Below are 25,578 nucleotides of genomic sequence, written 5' to 3' on the forward strand. Positions count from 1 at the left end.
TGTTGTGACATTTTTTTTTTTGCTTTCCTCAATAGCTATGACATATGTGAAAAGGTAACAGTCATTTACACAAAAACGACTTTAAAATTCCGAACTAAAATTTCAATAACCACAATTTTTTCAAAATTTTCGACTTAAACATGAAATCATTTAAAATGTGTAATTCACTTTACACAAATGAAATGAAAGAAAGATGTTTGTTGATGACCGCACAACTGTTTTTGGAGGCAGTTTGATAAATTTATGAAAAAGAATGTGACAGCAGCTAAAACAAAGTGAGTGTTTGTTGACAATTCATTTAAGATAATTTAGTGGTCCTAAAACCCTTACAAACATATTGTATACTCCTGAATATAATGTCTCCAGCTCTAAAAATTGACTTGAGTTGTGAGTGACTCTGTTGCTTGGCTTCCTGCGCATTTTCATTTAATACTGCAAAATATTAAAAATACCTTTGTTGTTCTACAGAGAAAAAGATCAGCTCATGAGAGACAGAAAGAAAGCTATATATCTGGTGAATGGGCAACCGGACAAAAATGGGCAGACGATGCTCCAAAAGAGGAACTGGATCCAGATAATATTAATCTCATTAATACCGGTGCTTGTGGTGCATTTGTGCATGGTTTAGAGGATGAATTTTTAGGTTGGTAGTCTCTGTATTTATCTACTGTATCCCACTTCTTTAAGTTGGTAGTCTCAGTGTTCATTTACTGTATCCTGTGGCTTGTATGAACATATTATAACATGAACTTAGCAGTACTAACTCATGTATTCCTGGGAATATAGAAATTCAGTCTTTGAATCATGTCTTGTTATTTCAGAGGTGAGAAATGCAGCCATTGATTCACTATGTGAACTTGCTAGTCAGTCTCAGTCATTTGCACATCTCTCATTGGACTTCCTAGTTGACATGTTTAATGACGAGATAGAGAGTGTGCGTCTTAATGCTATCAACAGTCTAAGAAAAATAAGTGGTACTATAGTTCTAAGAGAAGATCAGCTGGAAATAGTTCTCAATGTGTTAGATGTAAGTACAGTGTTTATAATTTTTAGTTTAAATGAATTCCCTGTAAATATCCAATGGATATACTTGGTATTGCATTTGATAATTTCACTATTATTCAACTTGAAATCACAAATAAGGTATCAAGATGTCACTGACTTGAACTGCAGTTTGCCACATGACACTGCATTTAATGGTTGCTTTATGTTGTAGGATTCATCACAGGAGATTCGTGAAGCGGTACATGAACTACTTTGTTGTGTTCATTTGTCAACAAAACAGTGTCTTAGTTCAGCATTACAATTTCTTCTGAAGAACCTTGCTAAATATCCACAAGACAAAACATCAATATGGAAGTAAGTTGAAATCTACTATTATCACACAATGAACAGTTTATTTGTTATTGACAACATCAGCATGTTGCTTAGCAACATCAGCTTGTCATTAGTGGCGTTCACATTACACAGATCTCAGCAAGTGCCGCGAGTCAGGGCCGAATCGGCATGTGCCAAAACATGTGAGTGAATGGTTGGGCAGAGTTGTTATGAGGACTGAAACTCGACATTTGCCGAGATTTGCTGCCTGAGCGCTTGGCATGAACCAAAATCATATAAGAACACAAAACAAAACATAAGAGAATACAAACTGATTCATACTAGAATGACATGACTATGAAGGGAAATGCAGCTAGATATGGTCGGATACTGTAGTCGGATGAAATAAATGCAGAACGTTGGTGTTGACACATATTTATGTGCTGCTGCAGTTTCTTTTTGCAATGCTCCATCGACATGAAAAAAAAGTTCTTTGAATACTGCTTCGCCATTCATGTGCACGATGACTCATGATGAATACCGTCAGCAAAGGTATAATTTCGAATAAAGTGATTATTATTATTATCATATACATATCTTCTACCATGCTTTGGTTGACTAACAGATCGACAAATGAGCGTGTAATTTCTTCATGAGCCGAGTGGGTCCCGATGTGGGTGCCAACTAATGTAAATGCGACTGTTCTAATCCTCTCCAAACATGAAGGATTAAAAATTTAGGCACATGCCGAGCCCCCGTAACGTGAATATAGTAATTTACATCAACATGTCAGTTACAATTCCACATTTTGTCTCATGTTTTTGCTTTGTGGTAATTTATTTATTGAACTATTATGTTTTTGCTTTATTTTGTTTTTGTTCATGGTGAAAACGTATTCATTCAACATCTTGCTCACTTGTTTAAAAATGTGATTCTGGTCAACTACAGACATTGACCTGAGACAAACCTCTAGCACCTTCTATGGGTCAATGAAATCAGCATTTTGAATCGCAAATTTTTATCTGTTAGTAAGTAATTGGTGAGTGCCATAATGGAAAGTTGCAAATGTAAACTTGCTATGTATGATATTAAAAGTTCATTAATTAATCAAGTTGACTTATATGTGTTGTATTCAAATTCTTATTTAATTTAATTTAATGCTTCTTAAATAAATAACTGTATATTATGTTCTCAGATCTTTGAAACACTTGGGACACTATCATCCAGACTTGACATTAACATTGGTTCCTGATCTCTTAGGAACTCATCCATATTTTGATATTCCAGAACCTGACATGGAAGATCCCGCATGTATCCTTTGATACTGAACAACGTCTATTGTCTTATCATGTACTTTTTGTCTCGGAAGCATATTCATTGTTATTTGCTTTTATATCCAGTTAATTTTTCCCTTAAATGGTTTATTGTTCAGATATAGCAGTGATGATTTTAATATTCAATTCAGCAATTAAAAGTCCCACAATGGTGGCTTTATTTCCACAGTATGCTGTACGTCACTACTCTTATCTCCGAGACAGTCTACCTGATTTAGTTCCATCATTGAAGGTAAAAACTCTATGAATACACAAAAACTCTCTGAATACTCAAAAACTCTATGAATACACAAAAACTCTCTGAATACTCAAAAACTCTATGAATACACAAAAACTCTCTGAATACTCAAAAACTCTATGAATACACAAAAACTCTCTGAATACACAAAAACTCTCTGAATACACAAACACTCTCTGAATACACAAACACTCTCTGAATACACAAAAACTCTCTGAATACTCAAAAACTCTATGAATACACAAAAACTCTCTGAATACTCAAAAACTCTATGAATACACAAAAACTCTCTGAATACTCAAAAACTCTATGAATACACAAACACTCTCTGAATACACAAAAACTCTGAATACACAAAGACTCTCTGAATACACAAAAACTCTCTGAATACACTAAAACTCTCTGAATACTCAAAAACTCTCTGAATACTCAAAAACTCTGACTACGCAAAAACTCTCTGAATACTCAAAAACTCTCTGAATACTCAAAAACTCTCTGAATACACAAAGACTCTGACTACGCAAAAACTCTCTGAATACACAAAGACTCTGACTACGCAAAAACTCTCTGAATACACAAAGACTCTGACTACGCAAAAACTCTCTGAATACACAAAGACTCTCTGAATACTCAAAAACTCTCTGAATACACAAAGACTCTGACTACGCAAAAACTCTGAATACACAAAGACTCTCTGAATACACAAAAACTCTCTGAATACACAAACACTCTCTGAATACACAAAAACTCTCTGAATACACAAAAACTCTCTGAATACACAAAAACTCTCTGAATACACAAACACTCTCTGAATACTCAAAAACTCTATGAATACACAAACACTCTCTGAATACACAAACACTCTCTGAATACACAAAAACTCTCTGAATACACAAAAACTCTGAATACTGCTGACTTGTCTACTTGTCTTCCACATAGATGCCACAATCTGATGGTACTCTGTCAGACAGGGAGGATGAAAGTAGCAGCATGTCTACTGATCCATCAATATTTCTACAACAAACACTGGATAAAATGAAAAATATTGACCAGTTAGATAAAGAAATGGAAGAAAAACTGATGAAAATGATTATCAGGTTTGTCAAGAGCTTAATATTTGATACAATGTATGTGTGATTCATGTAAGCCACATCCTGTTTACTATTTGTTTAGCCTGTGTAGAACAAATAATGGTAATAAATAACATTTTATTAAGTTTTGCTAAAATATTGTATCATCTTTTATTGTTTCAGAGATTTAAATCGAGTTGCAGAGCTTCAGCCATCATTGGCAGCGAACGCTGAATTCTCTTCACTGTATATTCAATGCCAGCTACTGCTCACAAAGGTGAGATGAGAATGTAATATTGTCTAATAATGGCTGCTGTAACAGTAACTTTCTTTCTGTGTTAAAGTAGTAACAGGAATAAAACGAGTTAGAAAATTATGTAAGTTACTGAGCATGCTACTATAATAAGAATTTACACAACATGTGAAATCCTGAATATAGGCGAATACCATATGTCTGCTCAGAGTTATTAAAAGTTACTCTGGAGTTACTGTCAGGTTTTCAGACTTTCATTATTACTGCTTATAAAACCCAAGCATGTTATTTTTTTGTTAACTATGAAAAGAGATATTTATCTAATACACATAGTAACCATAGCAACTCTTCTTATACGCTTGATTTTATAATTATTTTGCAGGCATTAAAAGACAAACAATGGGCAATTCCTACGCCAATGTGTTCACAGGAGAGTGTTATGGCAATGGCTTCTGTCAACCAGGTAAACTTTCACATACCCACAATATGTACAATGTATGAGGTTGACAGTACACATAGCTGTAATACATATTTACTTAATTGTTTTATTAGTCCCCGTTGGACGTCCATACGTCCTTCGTCTTTTATCAGAGATGCCTGGACAGATTTACTTGAAAGCTGATACAAAAATGGAAGACATGTGCACTTTGATTTATTTTTGATTTGGTTGACCTTTGACCGACTGGTGGCCATTTTTGTTCCAAAAAACAACATTTGGACATGTCATTAACTGTTTCTCGAACATGCCTTGACCGATTTCATTGGCATTAGCATTGACATCAGTCATAGTGGGTTACTGATGTACGTCATTTTTTTTGTGGTTCGATTCAAAATGACTATGTTTGACAAAGTCACTAAAAACATGACGGGGACTATGTCATTGACAATGACTTTTTACTGTTATTTTATACTATTATTAAGACTTTGAGGTTGGTTTCGGAATGTAACTTGGGTGTTATTAAAAATAATGTGGTGCTCAGCATTTGCTTGGAATTATGTGGTGCATGAAGTGACAATTTTTATTTTATCTCCATAATTCAATAATTCTTTTCTTTGTTAATAAACGCATAACTATCTGATTGTCTAGTCAATATTGTGGTTTCAGATTGTCACATGCAGTCATGTTAAACCAAATAAAATAGTGTGTTTCTGATAGAAGGGTACATGTATACATGTATTTCATCTTTTATTTTAAAGGAAAGGTAACCTATGGTGTTTCTGACGATATAGCAGCAACCCTGTATTAAAATAATAATTAACAAAATTATAAAAAATCTGCAATTACAGAGTTATTTCATTTCAATATATGAAACCATGCCACATATAATCGTTGCTATCTTGGATTATTACAAGTGACACCATATTGGACCTTAAAGTTGTGTTAAAATATGTTTTTTTAAATTTATAGGCTGGTTTTGCTTGTCATAGATAGCTGGCAAAGTCTCATGAGTCTAACTAATCAGTGTGTTTTAGGTGCTGTTTAAGGAGAAACATTATGTAAAGGAATCTGTCAGTAGAGGATTCTTTGTGCTGAATAAATGCACCTCAGATTATCTGTGAAATGGTGCGTTTCGTTTGGGTTTCTCGTTACATGTGAATTATGGTTGTAGTTTCTCTCCTAAGTGAGATTCTAACTAAAAATTTCTCCGATTAATTAAATCTGTTAAACCGGTAGTACAGTCAAACCGATCATAAACCGATAGTACAGTCAAACCGATAAACCGGTAGTACAGTCAAACCGATAAACCGGTAGTACAGTCAAACCGATAAACTGGTAGTACAGTCAAACCGATAAACTGGTAGTACAGTCAAACCGATAAACCGATAGTACAGTCAAACCGATTAAGCGGTAGTACAGTCAAACCGATAAACCGGTAGTACAGTCAAACCGATAAACCGGTAGTACAGTCAAACCGATAAACCGGTAGTACAGTCAAACCGATAAACCGGTAGTACAGTCAAACCGATAAACCGGTAGTACAGTCAAACCGATAAACTGGTAGTACAGTCAAACCGATAAACCGGTAGTACAGTCAAACCGATAACCCGGTAGTACAGTCAAACCGATAAACTGGTAGTACAGTCAAACTGATAAACCGGTAGTACAGTCAAACCGATAAACCGGTAGTACAGTCAAACCGATAAACCGGTAGTACAGTCAAACCGATAAACCGGTAGTACAGTCAAACCGATAAACTGGTAGTACAGTCAAACCGATAAACCGGTAGTACAGTCAAACCGATAAACTGGTAGTACAGTCTGGTAGTACAGTCAAACCGATAAACCGGTAGTACAGTCAAACCGATAAACTGGTAGTACAGTCAAACCGATAAACTGGTAGTACAGTCAAACCGATAAACTGGTAGTACAGTCAAACCGATAACCCGGTAGTACAGTCAAACCGATAAACCGGTAGAACAGTCAAACCGATAAACCGGTAGTACAGTCAAACCGATAAACCGGTAGTACAGTCAAACCGATAAACTGGTAGTACAGTCAAACTGATAAACCGGTAGTACAGTCAAACCGATAAACTGGTAGTACAGTCAAACCGATAAACTGGTAGTACAGTCAAACCGATAAACTGGTAGTACAGTCAAACCGATAAACTGGTAGTACAGTCAAACCGATAAACTGGTAGTACAGTCAAACCGATAAACTGGTAGTACAGTCAAACCGATAACCCGGTAGTACAGTCAAACCGATAAACTGGTAGTACAGTCAAACCGATAAACCGGTAGAACAGTCAAACCGATAACCCGGTAGTACAGTCAAACCGATAAACTGGTAGTACAGTCAAACCGATAAACCGGTAGTACAGTCAAACCGATAAACTGGTAGTACAGTCAAACCGATAAACTGGTAGTACAGTCAAATTGATAAACCGGTAGTACAGTCAAACCGATAAACTGGTAGTACAGTCAAACCGATAAACTGGTAGTACAGTCAAACCGATAAACTGGTAGTACAGTCAAACCGATAAACTGGTAGTACAGTCAAACCGATAACCCGGTAGTACAGTCAAACCGATAAACCGGTAGAACAGTCAAACCGATAAACCGGTAGTACAGTCAAACCGATAAACCGGTAGTACAGTCAAACCGATAAACTGGTAGTACAGTCAAACTGATAAACCGGTAGTACAGTCAAACCGATAAACTGGTAGTACAGTCAAACCGATAAACTGGTAGTACAGTCAAACCGATAAACTGGTAGTACAGTCAAACCGATAAACTGGTAGTACAGTCAAACCGATAAACTGGTAGTACAGTCAAACCGATAAACTGGTAGTACAGTCAAACCGATAACCCGGTAGTACAGTCAAACCGATAAACTGGTAGTACAGTCAAACCGATAAACCGGTAGAACAGTCAAACCGATAACCCGGTAGTACAGTCAAACCGATAAACTGGTAGTACAGTCAAACCGATAAACCGGTAGTACAGTCAAACCGATAAACTGGTAGTACAGTCAAACCGATAAACTGGTAGTACAGTCAAATTGATAAACCGGTAGTACAGTCAAACCGATAAACTGGTAGTACAGTCAAACCGATAAACTGGTAGTACAGTCAAACCGATAAACTGGTAGTACAGTCAAACCGATAAACTGGTAGTACAGTCAAACCGATAAACTGGTAGTACAGTCAAACTGATAAACCGGTAGTACAGTCAAACTGATAAACCGGTAGTACAGTCAAACTGATAAACCGGTTGTACAGTCAAACCGATAAACTGGTAGTACAGTCAAACCGATAAACCGGTAGTACAGTCAAACCGATAAACTGGTAGTACAGTCAAACCGATAAACTGGTAGTACAGTCAAACCGATAAACCGGTAGTACAGTCAAACCGATAAACCGGTAGTACAGTCAAACCGATAAACCGGTAGTACAGTCTGGTAGTACAGTCAAACCGATAAACCGGTAGTACAGTCAAACCGATAAACCGGTAGTACAGTCAAACCGATAAACCGGTAGTACAGTCAAACCGATAAACCGGTAGTACAGTCAAACCGATAAACCGGTAGTACAGTCAAACCGATAAACTGGTAGTACAGTCAAACCGATAGTACAGTCAAACCGATAAACCGGTAGTACAGTCAGCAATGGAAATCTAAAGTTGCTACTGTAAAATATTTTAGGTGAAATTAATTTTCACTGAAAAGATTTCTTGGGTGTTTTGTATGGAATTTATTTTCACTGATTTTTGACAATTTGTATTGTAAAATATAGAAAAAAAGGTATATTCGCTGGATTTTACATTCACTGAATCATTCCTTCACAAAAATAGTGAAATTAATTCCAAGTGAAAATAAAGTATTTTACAGTAAATCAGGTGAAAAAAGTGGATACCATAACAAAACATTCCCACAATCAGCCGCACATTCTGATTTATTCCTCTTTCCACAATCAGCTGCACATTCTGATTTATTCCTCTTTCCACAATCAGCTGCACATTCTGATTTATTCCTCTTTCCACAATCAGCTGCACATTCTGATTTATTCCTCTTTCCACAATCAGCTGCACATTCTGATTTATTCCTCTTTCCACAATCAGCTGCACATTCTGATTTATTCCTCTTTCCACAATCAGCTGCACATTCTGATTTATTCCTCTTTCCACAATCAGCTGCACATTCTGATTTATTCTCTTTCCACAATCAGCTGCACATTCTGATTTATTCCTCTTTCCACAATCAGCTGCACATTCTGATTTATTCCTCTTTCCAGTCAGCTGCACATTCTGATTTATTCCTCTTTCCACAATCAGCTGCACATTCTGATTTATTCCTCTTTCCACAATCAGCTGCACATTCTGATTTATTCCTCTTTCCACAATCAGCTGCACATTCTGATTTATTCCTCTTTCCACAGTCAGCTGCACATTCTGATTTATTCCTCTTTCCACAGTCAGCTGCACATTCTGATTTATTCCTCTTTCCACAGTCAGCTGCACATTCTGATTTATTCCTCTTTCCACAATCAGCTGCACATTCTGATTTATTCCTCTTTCCACAGTCAGCTGCACATTCTGATTTATTCCTCTTTCCACAATCAGCTGCACATTCTGATTTATTCCTCTTTCCACAATCAGCTGCACATTCTGATTTATTCCTCTTTCCACAATCAGCTGCACATTCTGATTTATTCCTCTTTCCACAATCAGCTGCACATTCTGATTTATTCCTCTTTCCACAGTCAGCTGCACATTCTGATTTATTCCACTTTCCACAATCAGCTGCACATTCTGATTTATTCCTCTTTCCAGTCAGCTGCACATTCTGATTTATTCCTCTTTCCACAATCAGCTGCACATTCTGATTTATTCCTCTTTCCACAGTCAGCTGCACATTCTGATTTATTCCTCTTTCCACAATCAGCTGCACATTCTGATTTATTCCTCTTTCCACAATCAGCTGCACATTCTGATTTATTCCTCTTTCCACAATCAGCTGCACATTCTGATTTATTCCTCTTTCCACAATCAGCTGCACATTCTGATTTATTCCTCTTTCCACAATCAGCTGCACATTCTGATTTATTCCTCTTTCCAGTCAGCTGCACATTCTGATTTATTCCTCTTTCCACAATCAGCTGCACATTCTGATTTATTCCTCTTTCCACAATCAGCTGCACATTCTGATTTATTCCTCTTTCCACAATCAGCTGCACATTCTGATTTATTCCTCTTCCCACAGTCAGCTGCACATTCTGATTTATTCCTCTTTCCACAATCAGCTGCACATTCTGATTTATTCCTCTTTCCACAATCAGCTGCACATTCTGATTTATTCCTCTTTCCACAATCAGCTGCACATTCTGATTTATTCCTCTTTCCACAATCAGCTGCACATTCTGATTTATTCCTCTTTCCACAATCAGCTGCACATTCTGATTTATTCCTCTTTCCAGTCAGCTGCACATTCTGATTTATTCCTCTTTCCACAATCAGCTGCACATTCTGATTTATTTCTCTTTCCAGTCAGCTGCACATTCTGATTTATTCCTCTTTCCACAGTCAGCTGCACATTCTGATTTATTCCTCTTTCCACAGTCAGCTGCACATTCTGATTTATTCCTCTTTCCACAGTCAGCTGCACATTCTGATTTATTCCTCTTTCCAGTCAGCTGCACATTCTGATTTATTCCTCTTTCCACAGTCAGCTGCACATTCTGATTTATTCCTCTTTCCACAGTCAGCTGCACATTCTGATTTATTCCTCTTTCCACAGTCAGCTGCACATTCTGATTTATTCCTCTTTCCACAGCCAGCTGCACATTCTGATTTATTCCTCTTTCCACAGTCAGCTGCACATTCTGATTTATTCCTCTTTCCACAGTCAGCTGCACATTCTGATGTATTCCTTTTTCCACAGTCAGCTGCACATTCTGATTTATTCCTCTTTCCACAGTCAGCTGCACATTCTGATTTATTCCTCTTTCCACAGTCAGCTGCACATTCTGATTTATTCCTCTTTCCACAATCAGCTGCACATTCTGATTTATTCCTCTTTCCACAATCAGCTGCACATTCTGATTTATTCCTCTTTCCACAATCAGCTGCACATTCTGATTTATTCCTCTTTCCACAGTCAGCTGTACATTCTGATTTATTCCTCTTTCCACAGTCAGCTGCACATTCTGATTTATTCCTCTTTCCACAATCAGCTGCACATTCTGATTTATTCCTCTTTCCACAATCAGCTGCACATTCTGATTTATTCCTCTTTCCACAGTCAGCTGCACATTCTGATTTATTCCTCTTTCCACAATCAGCTGCACATTCTGATTTATTCCTCTTTCCACAATCAGCTGCACATTCTGATTTATTCCTCTTTCCACAATCAGCTGCACATTCTGATTTATTCCTCTTTCCCCAGTCAGCTGCACATTCTGATTTATTCCTCTTTCCACAGTCAGCTGCACATTCTGATTTATTCCTCTTTCCACAGTCAGCTGCACATTCTGATTTATTCCTCTTTCCACAATCAGCTGCACATTCTGATTTATTCCTCTTTCCACAATCAGCTGCACATTCTGATTTATTCCTCTTTCCACAGTCAGCTGCACATTCTGATTTATTCCTCTTTCCACAGTCAGCTGCACATTCTGATTTATTCCTCTTTCCACAATCAGCTGCACATTCTGATTTATTCCTCTTTCCAGTCAGCTGCACATTCTGATTTATTCCTCTTTCCACAATCAGCTGCACATTCTGATTTATTCCTCTTTCCACAATCAGCTGCACATTCTGATTTATTCCTCTTTCCACAATCAGCTGCACATTCTGATTTATTCCTCTTTCCACAGTCAGCTGCACATTCTGATTTATTCCTCTTTCCACAATCAGCTGCACATTCTGATTTATTCCTCTTTCCAGTCAGCTGCACATTCTGATTTATTCCTCTTTCCACAATCAGCTGCACATTCTGATTTATTCCTCTTTCCACAATCAGCTGCACATTCTGATTTATTCCTCTTTCCACAGTCAGCTGCACATTCTGATTTATTCTTCTTTCCACAGTCAGCTGCACATTCTGATTTATTCCTCTTTCCACAATCAGCTGCACATTCTGATTTATTCCTCTTTCCACAGTCAGCTGCACATTCTGATTTATTCCTCTTTCCACAGTCAGCTGCACATTCTGATTTATTCCTCTTTCCACAATCAGCTGCACATTCTGATTTATTCCTCTTTCCACAATCAGCTGCACATTCTGATTTATTCCTCTTTCCACAATCAGCTGCACATTCTGATTTATTCCTCTTTCCACAATCAGCTGCACATTCTGATTTATTACTCTTTCCACAATCAGCTGCACATTCTGATTTATTCCTCTTTCCACAATCAGCTGCACATTCTGATTTATTCCTCTTTCCACAGTCAGCTGCACATTCTGATTTATTCCTCTTTTCACAATCAGCTGCACATTCTGATTTATTCCTCTTTCCACAGTCAGCTGCACATTCTGATTTATTCCTCTTTCCACAGTCAGCTGCACATTCTGATTTATTCCTCTTTCCACAGTCAGCTGCACATTCTGATTTATTCCTCTTTCCACAATCAGCTGCACATTCTGATTTATTCCTCTTTCCACAATCAGCTGCACATTCTGATTTATTCCTCTTTCCACAGTCAGCTGCACATTCTGATTTATTCCTCTTTCCACAGTCAGCTGCACATTCTGATTTATTCCTCTTTCCACAATCAGCTGCACATTCTGATTTATTCCTCTTTCCACAATCAGCTGCACATTCTGATTTATTCCTCTTTCCACAATCAGCTGCACATTCTGATTTATTCCTCTTTCCACAGTCAGCTGCACATTCTGATTTATTCCTCTTTCCACAGTCAGCTGCACATTCTGATTTATTCCTCTTTCCACAATCAGCTGCACATTCTGATTTATTCCTCTTTCCACAATCAGCTGCACATTCTGATTTATTCCTCTTTCCACAATCAGCTGCACATTCTGATTTATTCCTCTTTCCACAGTCAGCTGCACATTCTGATTTATTCCTCTTTCCACAGTCAGCTGCACATTCTGATTTATTCCTCTTTCCACAATCAGCTGCACATTCTGATTTATTCCTCTTTCCACAATCAGCTGCACATTCTGATTTATTCCTCTTTCCAGTCAGCTGCACATTCTGATTTATTCCTCTTTCCACAGTCAGCTGCACATTCTGATTTATTCCTCTTTCCAGTCAGCTGCACATTCTGATTTATTCCTCTTTCCACAGTCAGCTGCACATTCTGATTTATTCCTCTTTCCACAATCAGCTGCACATTCTGATTTATTCCTCTTTCCAGTCAGCTGCACATTCTGATTTATTCCTCTTTCCACAATCAGCTGCACATTCTGATTTATTCCTCTTTCCACAATCAGCTGCACATTCTGATTTATTCCTCTTTCCACAGTCAGCTGCACATTCTGATTTATTCCTCTTTCCACAGTCAGCTGCACATTCTCATTTATTCCTCTTTCCACAATCAGCTGCACATTCTGATTTATTCCTCTTTCCACAGTCAGCTGCACATTCTGATTTATTCCTCTTTCCACAGTCAGCTGCACATTCTGATTTATTCCTCTTTCCACAATCAGCTGCACATTCTGATTTATTCCTCTTTCCACAATCAGCTGCACATTCTGATTTATTCCTCTTTCCACAATCAGCTGCACATTCTGATTTATTCCTCTTTCCACAATCAGCTGAACATTCTGATTTATTCCTCTTTCCACAATCAGCTGCACATTCTGATTTATTCCTCTTTCCACAATCAGCTGCACATTCTGATTTATTTCTCTTTCCACAATCAGCTGCACATTCTGATTTATTCCTCTTTCCACAATCAGCTGCACATTCTGATTTATTCCTCTTTCCACAGTCAGCTGCACATTCTGATTTATTCCTCTTTCCACAATCAGCTGCGCATTCTGATTTATTCCTCTTTCCACAGTCAGCTGCACATTCTGATTTATTCCTCTTTCCACAATCAGCTGCACATTCTGATTTATTCCTCTTTCCACAATCAGCTGCACATTCTGATTTATTCCTCTTTCCACAATCAGCTGCACATTCTGATTTATTCCTCTTTCCACAGTCAGCTGCACATTCTGATTTATTCCGCTTTCCACAATCAGCTGCACATTCTGATTTATTCCTCTTTCCACAATCAGCTGCACATTCTGATTTATTCCTCTTTCCACAATCAGCTGCACATTCTGATTTATTCCTCTTTCCACAATCAGCTGCACATTCTGATTTATTCCTCTTTCCACAGTCAGCTGCACATTCTGATTTATTCCTCTTTCCACAATCAGCTGCACATTCTGATTTATTCCTCTTTCCACAGTCAGCTGCACATTCTGATTTATTCCTCTTTCCACAGTCAGCTGCACATTCTGATTTATTCCTCTTTCCACAGTCAGCTGCACATTCTGATTTATTCCTCTTTCCACAATCAGCTGCACATTCTGATTTATTCCTCTTTCCACAATCAGCTGCACATTCTGATTTATTCCTCTTTCCAGTCAGCTGCACATTCTGATTTATTCCTCTTTCCACAACAGAAGTCATTTACATGATTTAGTTATTTCCCCTTCTGTCAAAGTACATGTACTCGAGTATTACAGTTTGCCAAGTGTCAGTGTTCATTGATAAACAATAATAAGAGAGTTCACATAGTAATATTCATCTTACCAGGTTATTGAATCAACATACAGAATGGAGCATTTATTTCTTGGTTTAAGTGGACATGATACAGCCGCAATACGACAGTTAAGAACACGAGCCATGACAGTCAAACTTATTTTAGAACTACGAGGTCATAGAATGGACAGAAATAAAGCAGATATACAGTCATTACAATTATGTCAAATATATTTAAATAAATTGAATCATTTACAAAGGTAAGATGACATTTAATTATATTTTTTAATTTTCCAATTTGTCACATCAGAAAATCACTGGTAACGTATTAAATCAATAGATTTCTAGTTCAAACCCTACATACCTTATTTTTACAATTAAAAGTGTTTCTCCAATAGTAGTGTATAATAACCCAAAATTCTCATTGTATACTAAGTCATTAAATTATTACTGAAAAATCTCTGTAATTTACATAATGGCATACTAATAAACGCCCGTGTGATTGTGCCAGACTGAATGAGTTCAAAGGTTACATTCATTCACTTATATGGATGTGCCTTCGATAACATCAGCATATGCTTGCATTTAATACCAAAATAAGGTATTTTCAATTGAGAAATGTCCTCACATCCCTGCCATGTGGTTTCAAACATATGCCACACTGCCCTAGCAAACATAGATATTGTTCTTGTGGCAAAATGTATTGGTTGTACAGTTCACAGTTAAGCTTACAATAAAAAACTGTCACCTGCCACAAAAGAAAAGTTTTTACAACGGCTGTCAGAATAAATCGTTCGTGAAAACTGCTATCCATCAAGTTTCCTTGGAAGATTTCAATATTCTTTGGAAGATTCCTAACAGTGTTTGTTATGACTTTTCATTCAACAGTTGGAAATTTGCATATCAAATATCCCACTATATTTGAGGGAGTTGAAATTAAATTGTATGCTTGTAATCAAATAATAATTTATTGTGTTCAAGTGTAGTATGCTCATTGGATTAAAAATTTCACAATTTAAATATTTTATGCAATAATCAACATCTCATGATATCCAGCCATATTTACAACCACAATATGTCAGGATTGTCAAAACAAACACTGCTAAAAATGTTTCAATGGATATTGCAATATTCCAAGGAAAACTGATAGGAAGATTTGCATGATCAGTTTATTTCGGTGCCCCCTTTGTGTCTTACATTTTTGAGTTGAGTTTTTACCCCTTTGTGATACCCATTTTTTTGTGATTAATTTCAGGTACTTATCAATGAGTGAGATCACTGCAGATAACTTCACCCAATCAGTGTTCTCTGAAATGCATAAATTAGAATCTAGTAAGCCTGGCATCATCATGAAATTTTTACAGCCATTGTTGATGCACCATTCAGTTCCTGCTTTGACACTTTCCAACCAACTTAGAAGGGCTAAAGCTATAATAACAGAGCCAAGTGGGGAGTCTGATAACCATATGAAATTTACAGCTGGTTTGACTTTGAATATAAATGTGGATTGTATTCTGGAAAACATACAGGACACACAGAACATACAGTTACAGGTAAGAGACAACCATTATCTTTATCTTATGCATATAAAAACAGCTGTAAATTGCATTCTACTACATTTCTGGAGCTCTTTCATCTATCAGCATTGTGTTGTTTTTCCCAGTCTCTTCATTTAATATTATTAGGGCACGGTATTCTTGGATGTAATAAGATGATATTTCATTTTGCTTTCAGACCAAAATTATAACCAAAATTGCATAGGGAAAATACAAATTCATGAACACTACTACAACAAACATAGACAATACATTATTAATCAGGTGTTTCAAAAAAAGTTTTCACTTCCTTTTCCATGTGTGAGCTGGCTGTGCAGCCTGTAAGTTGCATCAACAAATTAAATAGGAATGGTTTCACTCATAATGCTACTGATACCAACATAGATTTAGAGAGATGTCCTTTAAATTCTATTTGGGGGGCTGTTCATATTTGTAAACCATTATAATGTTCATGCCTGTAATTACAGTGGCTGGACCAAAAATATATTTATAGTCCCTGATAGCCCTTTATAGGTTGATTGTAGAGATGTAGCTTAAAGGCCTATATAAACCTGTTGGATGCAATCCTCATTTTTGACTCCCATGTGCGAAGCACAAAATGGGAGTCTTTGCAGTTAGTGTGTCTGTATGTGTGTGTATGTGTATGTGTGTATGTGTGTCTGACTGTTCCACTGCTATCTCAAGAACCATACATCGGTTTTTGATGAAACTTGGTGCATAGATGCTCTGGGCCAATGCGCAGATTTGATTAGGTTTTGGTGAAAATCCGTGCATATTAATTACCTAATTTGCATGATAATTAGCTGATTTTTGCTGTTCCATGATTGTTCCACTGATATCTAAACAACCACTCATTGGATTTTGATGAAACTTTGTACATACATGCTCTGAACTAATGCTAGGTTTTTATTAGTTTTTGGTAATAATCCGTAGATACTAATTACCTAATTTGCATAATGATTAGTCAATTTTTGGTTTTTCCACTGATATCTCAAGTACTAATCATCACATTTCAATGAAACTTGGTACATAGATGTCATATGACACTGCACAGACCTGATAGTTTTTATGGTAATATCAGTACATATTAATTACCTAATTTGCATAATTAATTTTCAGCATTTGATATAAGTACTAATCATCACATTTCAATGAAACTTGGTACATAGATGTCATATGACACTGCACAGACCTGATAGTTTTTATGGTAATATCAGTACATCCTAATTTGCATAATTAATTAATTTTCAGCATTTGATATAAGTAGTGAGCATTACATTTCAATGAAACTTGGTACTTACATACTCGAGGACTATGCAGAGATTGATTGTTTCTGATAAATATTTGTGCATATTAATCACCTAATTTGCATAATTAGTTAATTTTCAGCTTTTCCACGGGTATCTCAAGTACTAATCATCGCATTTCAATGAAACTTGGTACATAGATCCTTTAGGACTATGCAAAGACCTGATTAGTTTTAGGGCAAATAATTTGCATAATTAATTTTCAGCTTTTCTACTGATATCTAAAGTACTAATCATCACATTTCAATGAATCTAGAATTATGCAGACCCAATGAGTTTCTGGTAAATATTTGTGCATATTAATCACCTAATTTGCATAATTAACCAACTTTCACACTGATATCTCGGGTACTAAACATCACATATCAATAATTGTACATGGATGATGTAGGACAATAGACAGACCTGGATAATTGTGGGTTAAAACCTGTACATATTAATTACCTAATTTGCATAATTAACCAATTTTAAGCTTTCACACTGATATCTAAAGTACTAATTATTCCATTTCAATGAAACTTAGTACAAAGATGCTCTAGGACAATGTACAAACCTAATTAGTTTGGGGTAAAAATCTGTTCATATTAATTCCCTAATAAGCATAATAATTCATAATTTTTTGGTTCTAATCACATTTCAATTAAACTTGGAAACATAGATTTTCTGTTACATTGCGCAGACCTCATTAGTTTTACACTCAAATCTGTTCATATTAATTTTCTGATAATTAGTTTTCAGCTAAGTAATTTCGAATTATATTTAATGTGTCTCCAATACTCTCAGCACATGGGAGTTCTTTCTAAGCTTTCTTTGATTTTTATTTTGGGGAATAAGGCGCCCTTTCTTACATCATCAATGTACATTAGACTTCCATTATTAAGTGGAGACATTTCCAAACATTGTATGTAATTTGAACGTCACTGTTGTCTCACCTGACGTTCATGTTCAAATTGCAAGTGCATATGCTAACATATAGTCCATTTTGCCACGGCAACCATATTCATACCTGCGGACCTTAACCAAGCTTTCGTCAAAGTTGCACTCATTAGTGAATGAAACTCGGCCAGTTGATTTAGCCTTCCTATTGAGTCTGTGGCACACTCACCCAGGGTAGAGGTCGACCCGTTATTTGTTGTTCAACCCATGTTAAGTTTCATGAAATGACTACACTTTAGTGAAAGATCTTTTGTTAGTTGGAACATTTACATATTCTTGCCATAATATAGAACGATTCTTCAGTCATAGAAATGTGACAAATGTATATTATTTCCTACAGGTTCAGTTACCCGATGGTACAACACAACTGATTACTCCCAGGACCTGTGATTTTAAAAAATTAAGTCCATTAAAGTACAGATTGTTGACCCAGGTGTACGTCTCACATGGTGTCTGGTCAGGTAAGTCACTATGGCTTACAAGATTTCACACAATAATGGGCAAAAGTACACTTTGTGCGATATATATATATATATATATATATATATGCAGCACTAACTGCTAGAGTCCATTATGAGTTGGCGAGTTCATTGTTATTTTGTAGCATTGTCAATACCAGTGAATTTGCTGCCATGATAAAGCAGAAAACATGAAAAGTTCACAGTTAACAGAAGAGTCAGTCACTGGTTCCATAATCTGCATAATTCTTGAAATTTGTCTTTGCGATCTAATATAGCAGTACAAAATGAGTTTTAATACATCAATTGAAATTTTAAATCACTTACACTACGAGGGGGAAAAATGACTGATGCGAAGTAGCATTATAGTGAATGCTCGAGTGAAAGGTACATGGGTCCAACAACGTACTTACAAAGTTGTCAAATTTTAATATTAAAATATGTTGTTATTGGCAACAAACCATTTTATTTGTTGTATAAACTGCCAAATACATTTTTTTGTGAGCATGTAAAATAACAATAGAACTGAATCTAAAACCAGCTCAATGTAGTGAAATTAAATGCCAGTAAAAATAAATGGTTTCACTATTATGTCTTATTCATGTTTCAGAACCCTGCAGTATAAACTTTTGTGTTGTGATGAGTCACAGAGATGACACTCAACCTCAAGCAGTTCTTGATCCAGGTCAAAGTTCAGCAACAGAAGAAAAGGGAATAATTGAACTTTGTAAACCTGTGAAAGTGTATCTACTTCCTAAACCAGCAAAACGATGATGCAATGCACCTACTTTTATCTCTGTAACATTCATATATTCGTGATATTTCCGGATTACAAGTGGGACTCATAAATTTTGTATGTGAAATGATGAGTTGAATAAAGTGACTGTAGATATCATTCTGATCTATTTTTCACTTATTATCATTTTCCTCTTAAGCTACTGGAATCCAGAGAGACCATTCCAAGTTAATTGTATCTGGACCAATATTTTCCAGCTTTTCTCTGATGAGATTTGTTAACCAATTAGAGCATACTTTACTAAAACAAGCTATGCCATTCTAAAGCCAAAGACCAGTGTTGTACAGTCAAACCTCGTTAGTGCGAATATCAAGGCCCCAGGTGAATATATTCGTTATAACCGGTGTTCGTAATAACCGATCACCACTAGAGGGCGCTTTACAGAAACAAACTAATTACCATAAGTCAGGGTAAACAAAACTATGGCGCCATTTTAAATATTAGACCAAGCATTAAAAACACACAAATAGTATTGAAATAAACGTTGTCATGTTTATTAAAATAATATTAAAATGGAAAATATAAATGTTGAATTCGGAATGCTTCATTCTCTGTCCTAAATCTTCGGCCTTTGCCTGGAGGATAGGACCGCTGATTGGGACATTCATAGAACGGGCACTGGTAAACCATTTCAGCAATGCCTGCTCAACGTCGTCGACTGCTGAAAACCGCATTCGCTTCCGGCACGGCTCAATTTTGTTGTGTTCGAACATCTTCAAAACATCAGTTTTTTTCTTTAAAATCGTTGACAGTGTACTGGGTTTAACATCAAATTTTCGACAGACATCGCCGTGACGAATGCCCGACTCAATCGCTTTGATCATTTGGACTTTACAGTCCAACGACAAGGCACGCCGTTTGACACGAGTTGACATTTTGAAGTCAGGACGGAAACTGGCATCTCACTCGTAGTCGCCGTAATTTATCTAAAATTTACAGCGTCCATGCTTCACACTTTTTTATTGTGAATCTTAAAATTAAAAACTCGAGCAGCAAGGGCGTCGAAAGTGACTAGACACTGGAAGTCACGTACACAAAAGATTTTCACGCCCAGTGAATGGCTACATTGTTTTTATTTTACGCTGCACAGCTCAAGCCCACTGCCAACAGCGGAAGCGTAACACCGTGTATTTGGCGGTTCGTTTTAGGATTTCGCAGCTGTTTGAGCGAATGAAATGTTCGCTATAGGTGTTACAGACCATTGTTTTTCAGAGAAAATCCTTTCGTACTAAGCAGGTTTTCGTAATAAACGAGTTCGTTCTAAGCGTTGTCAATTACCATAGGGATAATGGATTTTCAAACGGGACTTCGGTGTTCGTTCGTTGTAACCGAGTTCGTATTAACGAGTTTTGACTGTATATTAAAATTATCAGCTATTTAATAGTATCTACACAGATACTACTAGCTGGGATGATCCGTGTAGATGCCATTAGCTGGGGTGGGGGGTGATCCATCGAGACAATGACCAGTTTGTATTCATTATGGTAGATTTGATGCTGACAGCGGGACAACCAGTTTGTATTCATTATGGTAAATCTGGTGCTAACAGCTGGACAACAACCAGTTTGTATTCATTATGGTAAATTTGATGCTAACAGCTGGACAACAACCAGTTTGTACTCATTATGTTAAATTTAGTGCTAACACAGGGACAGCAACCAGTTTGTATTCATTATGGTAAATTTGATGCTGACAGTGGGACAACAACCGGTTTATATTCAATGATGCAAAGAAGAACCAACTCACAAAATGTTTATGAACAACTGTAACTCCAAACAAGAAATTTAATTAGAAATAATCACCTTATAAATACACATTTCAACAAACATTTAAAATGAACACAATTGAACATCCATAACAGTTAAAATCAAACAAAACCAAAGCCATGTTTACTTTGGGACAACTAATATCCAGTTTGTACTAATTAAAGTGGATGTAAAAAAAACTACTTCACTAAGAAAATGTTTTTTGAACAATTGCAACTGTAAACAAGTAACACTTTATAAGCTAAGTGAACATTTCAACAAACATTTAGATAAACTTTCATGAAATTTGTGTAGGTAACCATCCAGGTGTGGTTGTTCACTCTATAAAGGAAGTGTTGGCAACAATCCACATATGGATGTCCACTCTCTATAGAGGAAGTGTTGGCAACCATCCACAAATGGATGTCCACTCTCCATAAAGGAAGTGTTGGCAACCATCCACATATGGATGTCCATTCTATAAAGGAAGTGTTGGCAACAATTCACATATGGATGTCCACTCTCTATAAAGGAAGTGATGGCAACCATCCACATATGGATGTCCACTCTCTATAAAGGAAGTGTTGATAACAATGCACATATGGATGTCCACTCTCCATAAAGGAAGTGATGGCAACCATCCACATATGGATGTACATTCTCTATAAAGGAAGTGTTGGCAACCATCCACATATGGATGTCCACTCTCTATAAAGAAAGTGTTGGCAACCATCCACATATGGATGTCCACTCTCTATAAAGAAAGTGTTGATAACAATCCACATATGGATGTCCACTCTCCATAAAGGAAGTGATGGCAACCATCCACATATGGATGTCCACTCTCTATAAAGGAAGTGTTGATAACAATCCACATATGGATGTACACTCTCCATAAAGGAAGTGATGGCAACCATCCACATATGGATGTACACTCTCTATAAAGAAAGTGTTGGCAACCACCCACATATGGATGTCCACTCTCTATAGAGGAAGTGTTGGCAACCATCAACATATGGATGTCCATTCTATAAAGGAAGTGATGGCAACCATCCACATATGGATGTACACTCTCTATAAAGAAAGTGTTGGCAACCATCCACATATGGATGTACACTCTCTATAAAGGAAGTGTTGGCAACCATCCACATATGGATGTCCACTCTCTATAAAGAAAGTGTTGATAACAATCCACATATGGATGTCCACTTTCTATAGAAGAAGTGTTGGCAACCATCAACATATGAATGTCCATTCTATAAAGGAAGTGATGGCAACCATCCACATATGGATGTCCACTCTCTATAAAGGAAGTGATGGCAACCATCCACATATGGATGTCCACTCTCTATAGAGGAAGTGTTGGCAACCATCAACATATGGATGTCCATTCTATAAAGGAAGTGATGGCAACCATCCACATATGGATGTACACTCTCTATAAAGAAAGTGTTGGCAACCACCCACATATGGATGTCCACTCTCTATAAAGGAAGTGTTGATAACAATCCACATATGGATGTCCACTCTCCATAAAGGAAGTGATGGCAACCATCCACATATGGATGTACACTCTCTATAAAGAAAGTGTTGGCAACCACCCACATATGGATGTCCACTCTCTATAAAGGAAGTGTTGATAACAATCCACATATGGATGTCCACTTTCCATAAAGGAAGTGATGGCAAACAATTCACATATGGATGTCCACTCTCTATAAAGGAAGTGTTGATAACAATTCACATATGGATGTCCACTCTCTATAAAGGAAGTGTTGGCAACCACCCACATATGGATGCCCACTCTCTATAAAGGAAGTGTTGGCAACCACCCACATATGGATGCCCACTCTCCATAAAGGAAGTGATGGCAACCATCCACATATGGATGTCCACTCTCTATAAAGGAAGTGTTGATAACAATTCACATATGGATGTCCACTCTCTATAAAGGAAGTGTTGATAACAATTCACATATGGATGTCCACTCTCTATAAAGGAAGTGTTGGCAACCACCCACATATGGATGCCCACTCTCTATAAAGGAAGTGTTGGCAACCACCCACATATGGATGCCCACTCTCCATAAAGGAAGTGATGGCAACCATCCACATATGGATGTCCACTCTCTATAAAGAAAGTGTTGGCAACCACCCACATATGGATGTCCACTCTTCATAAAGGAAGTGATGGCAACAATCCACATATGGATGTCCACTCTCTATAAAGGAAGTGATGGCAACCATCCACATATGGATGTCCACTCTCTATAGAGGAAGTGTTGGCAACCATCCACATATGGATGTCCACTCTCCATAAAGGAAGTGTTGGCAAACAATTCACATATGGATGTCCACTCTCTATAAAGGAAGTGTTGGCAACCATCCACATATGGATGTCCACTCTCCATAAAGGAAGTGTTGGCAACCATCCATATATGGATGTCCACTCTCTATAAAGGAAGTGTTGGCAACAATCCATATATGGATGTCCACTCTCCATAAAGGAAGTGTTGGCAACAATCCACATATGGATGTCCACTCTCCATAAAGGAAGTGTTGGCAACAATCCGTATATGGATGTCCACTCTCCATAAAGGAAGTGTTGGCAACCATCCACAAATGGATGTCCACTCTCTATAAAGGAAGTGTTGATAACAATTCACATATGGATGTCCACTCTCTATAAAGGAAGTGTTGGCAACCACCCACATATGGATGCCCACTCTCTATAAAGGAAGTGTTGGCAACCACCCACATATGGATGCCCACTCTCCATAAAGGAAGTGATGGCAACCATCCACATATGGATGTCCACTCTCTATAAAGGAAGTGTTGATAACAATTCACATATGGATGTCCACTCTCTATAAAGGAAGTGTTGATAACAATTCACATATGGATGTCCACTCTCTATAAAGGAAGTGTTGGCAACCACCCACATATGGATGCCCACTCTCTATAAAGGAAGTGTTGGCAACCACCCACATATGGATGCCCACTCTCCATAAAGGAAGTGATGGCAACCATCCACATATGGATGTCCACTCTCTATAAAGAAAGTGTTGGCAACCACCCACATATGGATGTCCACTCTTCATAAAGGAAGTGATGGCAACAATCCACATATGGATGTCCACTCTCTATAAAGGAAGTGATGGCAACCATCCACATATGGATGTCCACTCTCTATAGAGGAAGTGTTGGCAACCATCCACATATGGATGTCCACTCTCCATAAAGGAAGTGTTGGCAAACAATTCACATATGGATGTCCACTCTCTATAAAGGAAGTGTTGGCAACCATCCACATATGGATGTCCACTCTCCATAAAGGAAGTGTTGGCAACCATCCATATATGGATGTCCACTCTCTATAAAGGAAGTGTTGGCAACAATCCATATATGGATGTCCACTCTCCATAAAGGAAGTGTTGGCAACAATCCACATATGGATGTCCACTCTCCATAAAGGAAGTGTTGGCAACAATCCGTATATGGATGTCCACTCTCCATAAAGGAAGTGTTGGCAACCATCCACAAATGGATGTCCACTCTCTATAAAGGAAGTGTTGGCAACCATCCACATATGGATGTCCACTCTCCATAAAGGAAGTGTTGGCAACAATCTACATATAGATGTCCACTCTCTATAAAGGAAGTGATGGCAACCATCCACATATGGATGTCCACTCTCTATAGAGGAAGTGTTGGCAACCATCCACATATGGATGTTCATTCTATAAAAGAAGTGATGGCAACCATCCACATATGGATGTCCACTCTCCATAAAGGAAGTGTTGGCAACAATCCATATATGGATGTCCACTCTCTATAAAGTAAGTGTTGGCAACAATCCACATATGGATGTCCATTCTATAAAAGAAGTGTTGGCAACAATCCATATATGGATGTCCACTCTCTATAAAGGAAGTGTTGGCAACAATCCATATATGGATGTCCACTCTCTATAAAGGAAGTGTTGGCAACAATCCATATATGGATGTCCACTCTCTATAAAGGAAGTGATGGCAACCATCCACATATGGATGTCCACTCTCTATAGAGGAAGTGTTGGCAACCATCAACATATGGATGTCCATTCTACAAAAGAAGTGATGGCAACAATCCAAATATGGATGTCCACTCTCTATAAAGGAAGTGATGGCAACCATCCACATATGGATGTCCACTCTCTATAGAGGAAGTGTTGGCAACCATCAACATATGGATGTCCATTCTATAAAGGAAGTGATGGCAACCATCCACATATGGATGTCCACTCTCTATAAAGGAAGTGATGGCAACCATCCACATATGGATGTCCACTCTCTATAGAGGAAGTGTTGGCAACCATCAACATATGGATGTCCATTCTATAAAGGAAGTGATGGCAACCATCCACATATGGAT

The 25,578-nt window shown here is 37.4% G+C and overlaps 1 protein-coding gene across 1 annotated transcript in view; it reads left to right on the plus strand.

The window, feature by feature from the left end:
* Positions 1-19,520, plus strand: part of LOC102805744 (integrator complex subunit 4-like) — a 29,500-nt gene extending 9,980 nt beyond the window's left edge. Inside the window, exons 8-19 of the mRNA XM_085498639.1 lie at positions 469-643; positions 822-1,027; positions 1,217-1,359; positions 2,513-2,628; positions 2,750-2,883; positions 3,829-3,986; positions 4,143-4,236; positions 4,595-4,675; positions 14,423-14,628; positions 15,624-15,921; positions 18,508-18,628; positions 19,236-19,520. Coding sequence (XP_085354765.1) covers positions 469-643; positions 822-1,027; positions 1,217-1,359; positions 2,513-2,628; positions 2,750-2,883; positions 3,829-3,986; positions 4,143-4,236; positions 4,595-4,675; positions 14,423-14,628; positions 15,624-15,921; positions 18,508-18,628; positions 19,236-19,399 — 1,896 coding nt within the window. The 3' untranslated portion in view covers positions 19,400-19,520. The remainder of the gene's footprint in view (positions 1-468; positions 644-821; positions 1,028-1,216; positions 1,360-2,512; positions 2,629-2,749; positions 2,884-3,828; positions 3,987-4,142; positions 4,237-4,594; positions 4,676-14,422; positions 14,629-15,623; positions 15,922-18,507; positions 18,629-19,235) is intronic.
* The last annotated feature ends 6,058 nt before the right edge of the window (positions 19,521-25,578 follow it).

The sequence above is a fragment of the Saccoglossus kowalevskii genome, chromosome 1 (assembly GCF_978046115.1).
Source record: "Saccoglossus kowalevskii chromosome 1, keSacKowa6.1, whole genome shotgun sequence".
Classification (NCBI taxonomy): Eukaryota; Metazoa; Hemichordata; class Enteropneusta; family Harrimaniidae; genus Saccoglossus; species Saccoglossus kowalevskii.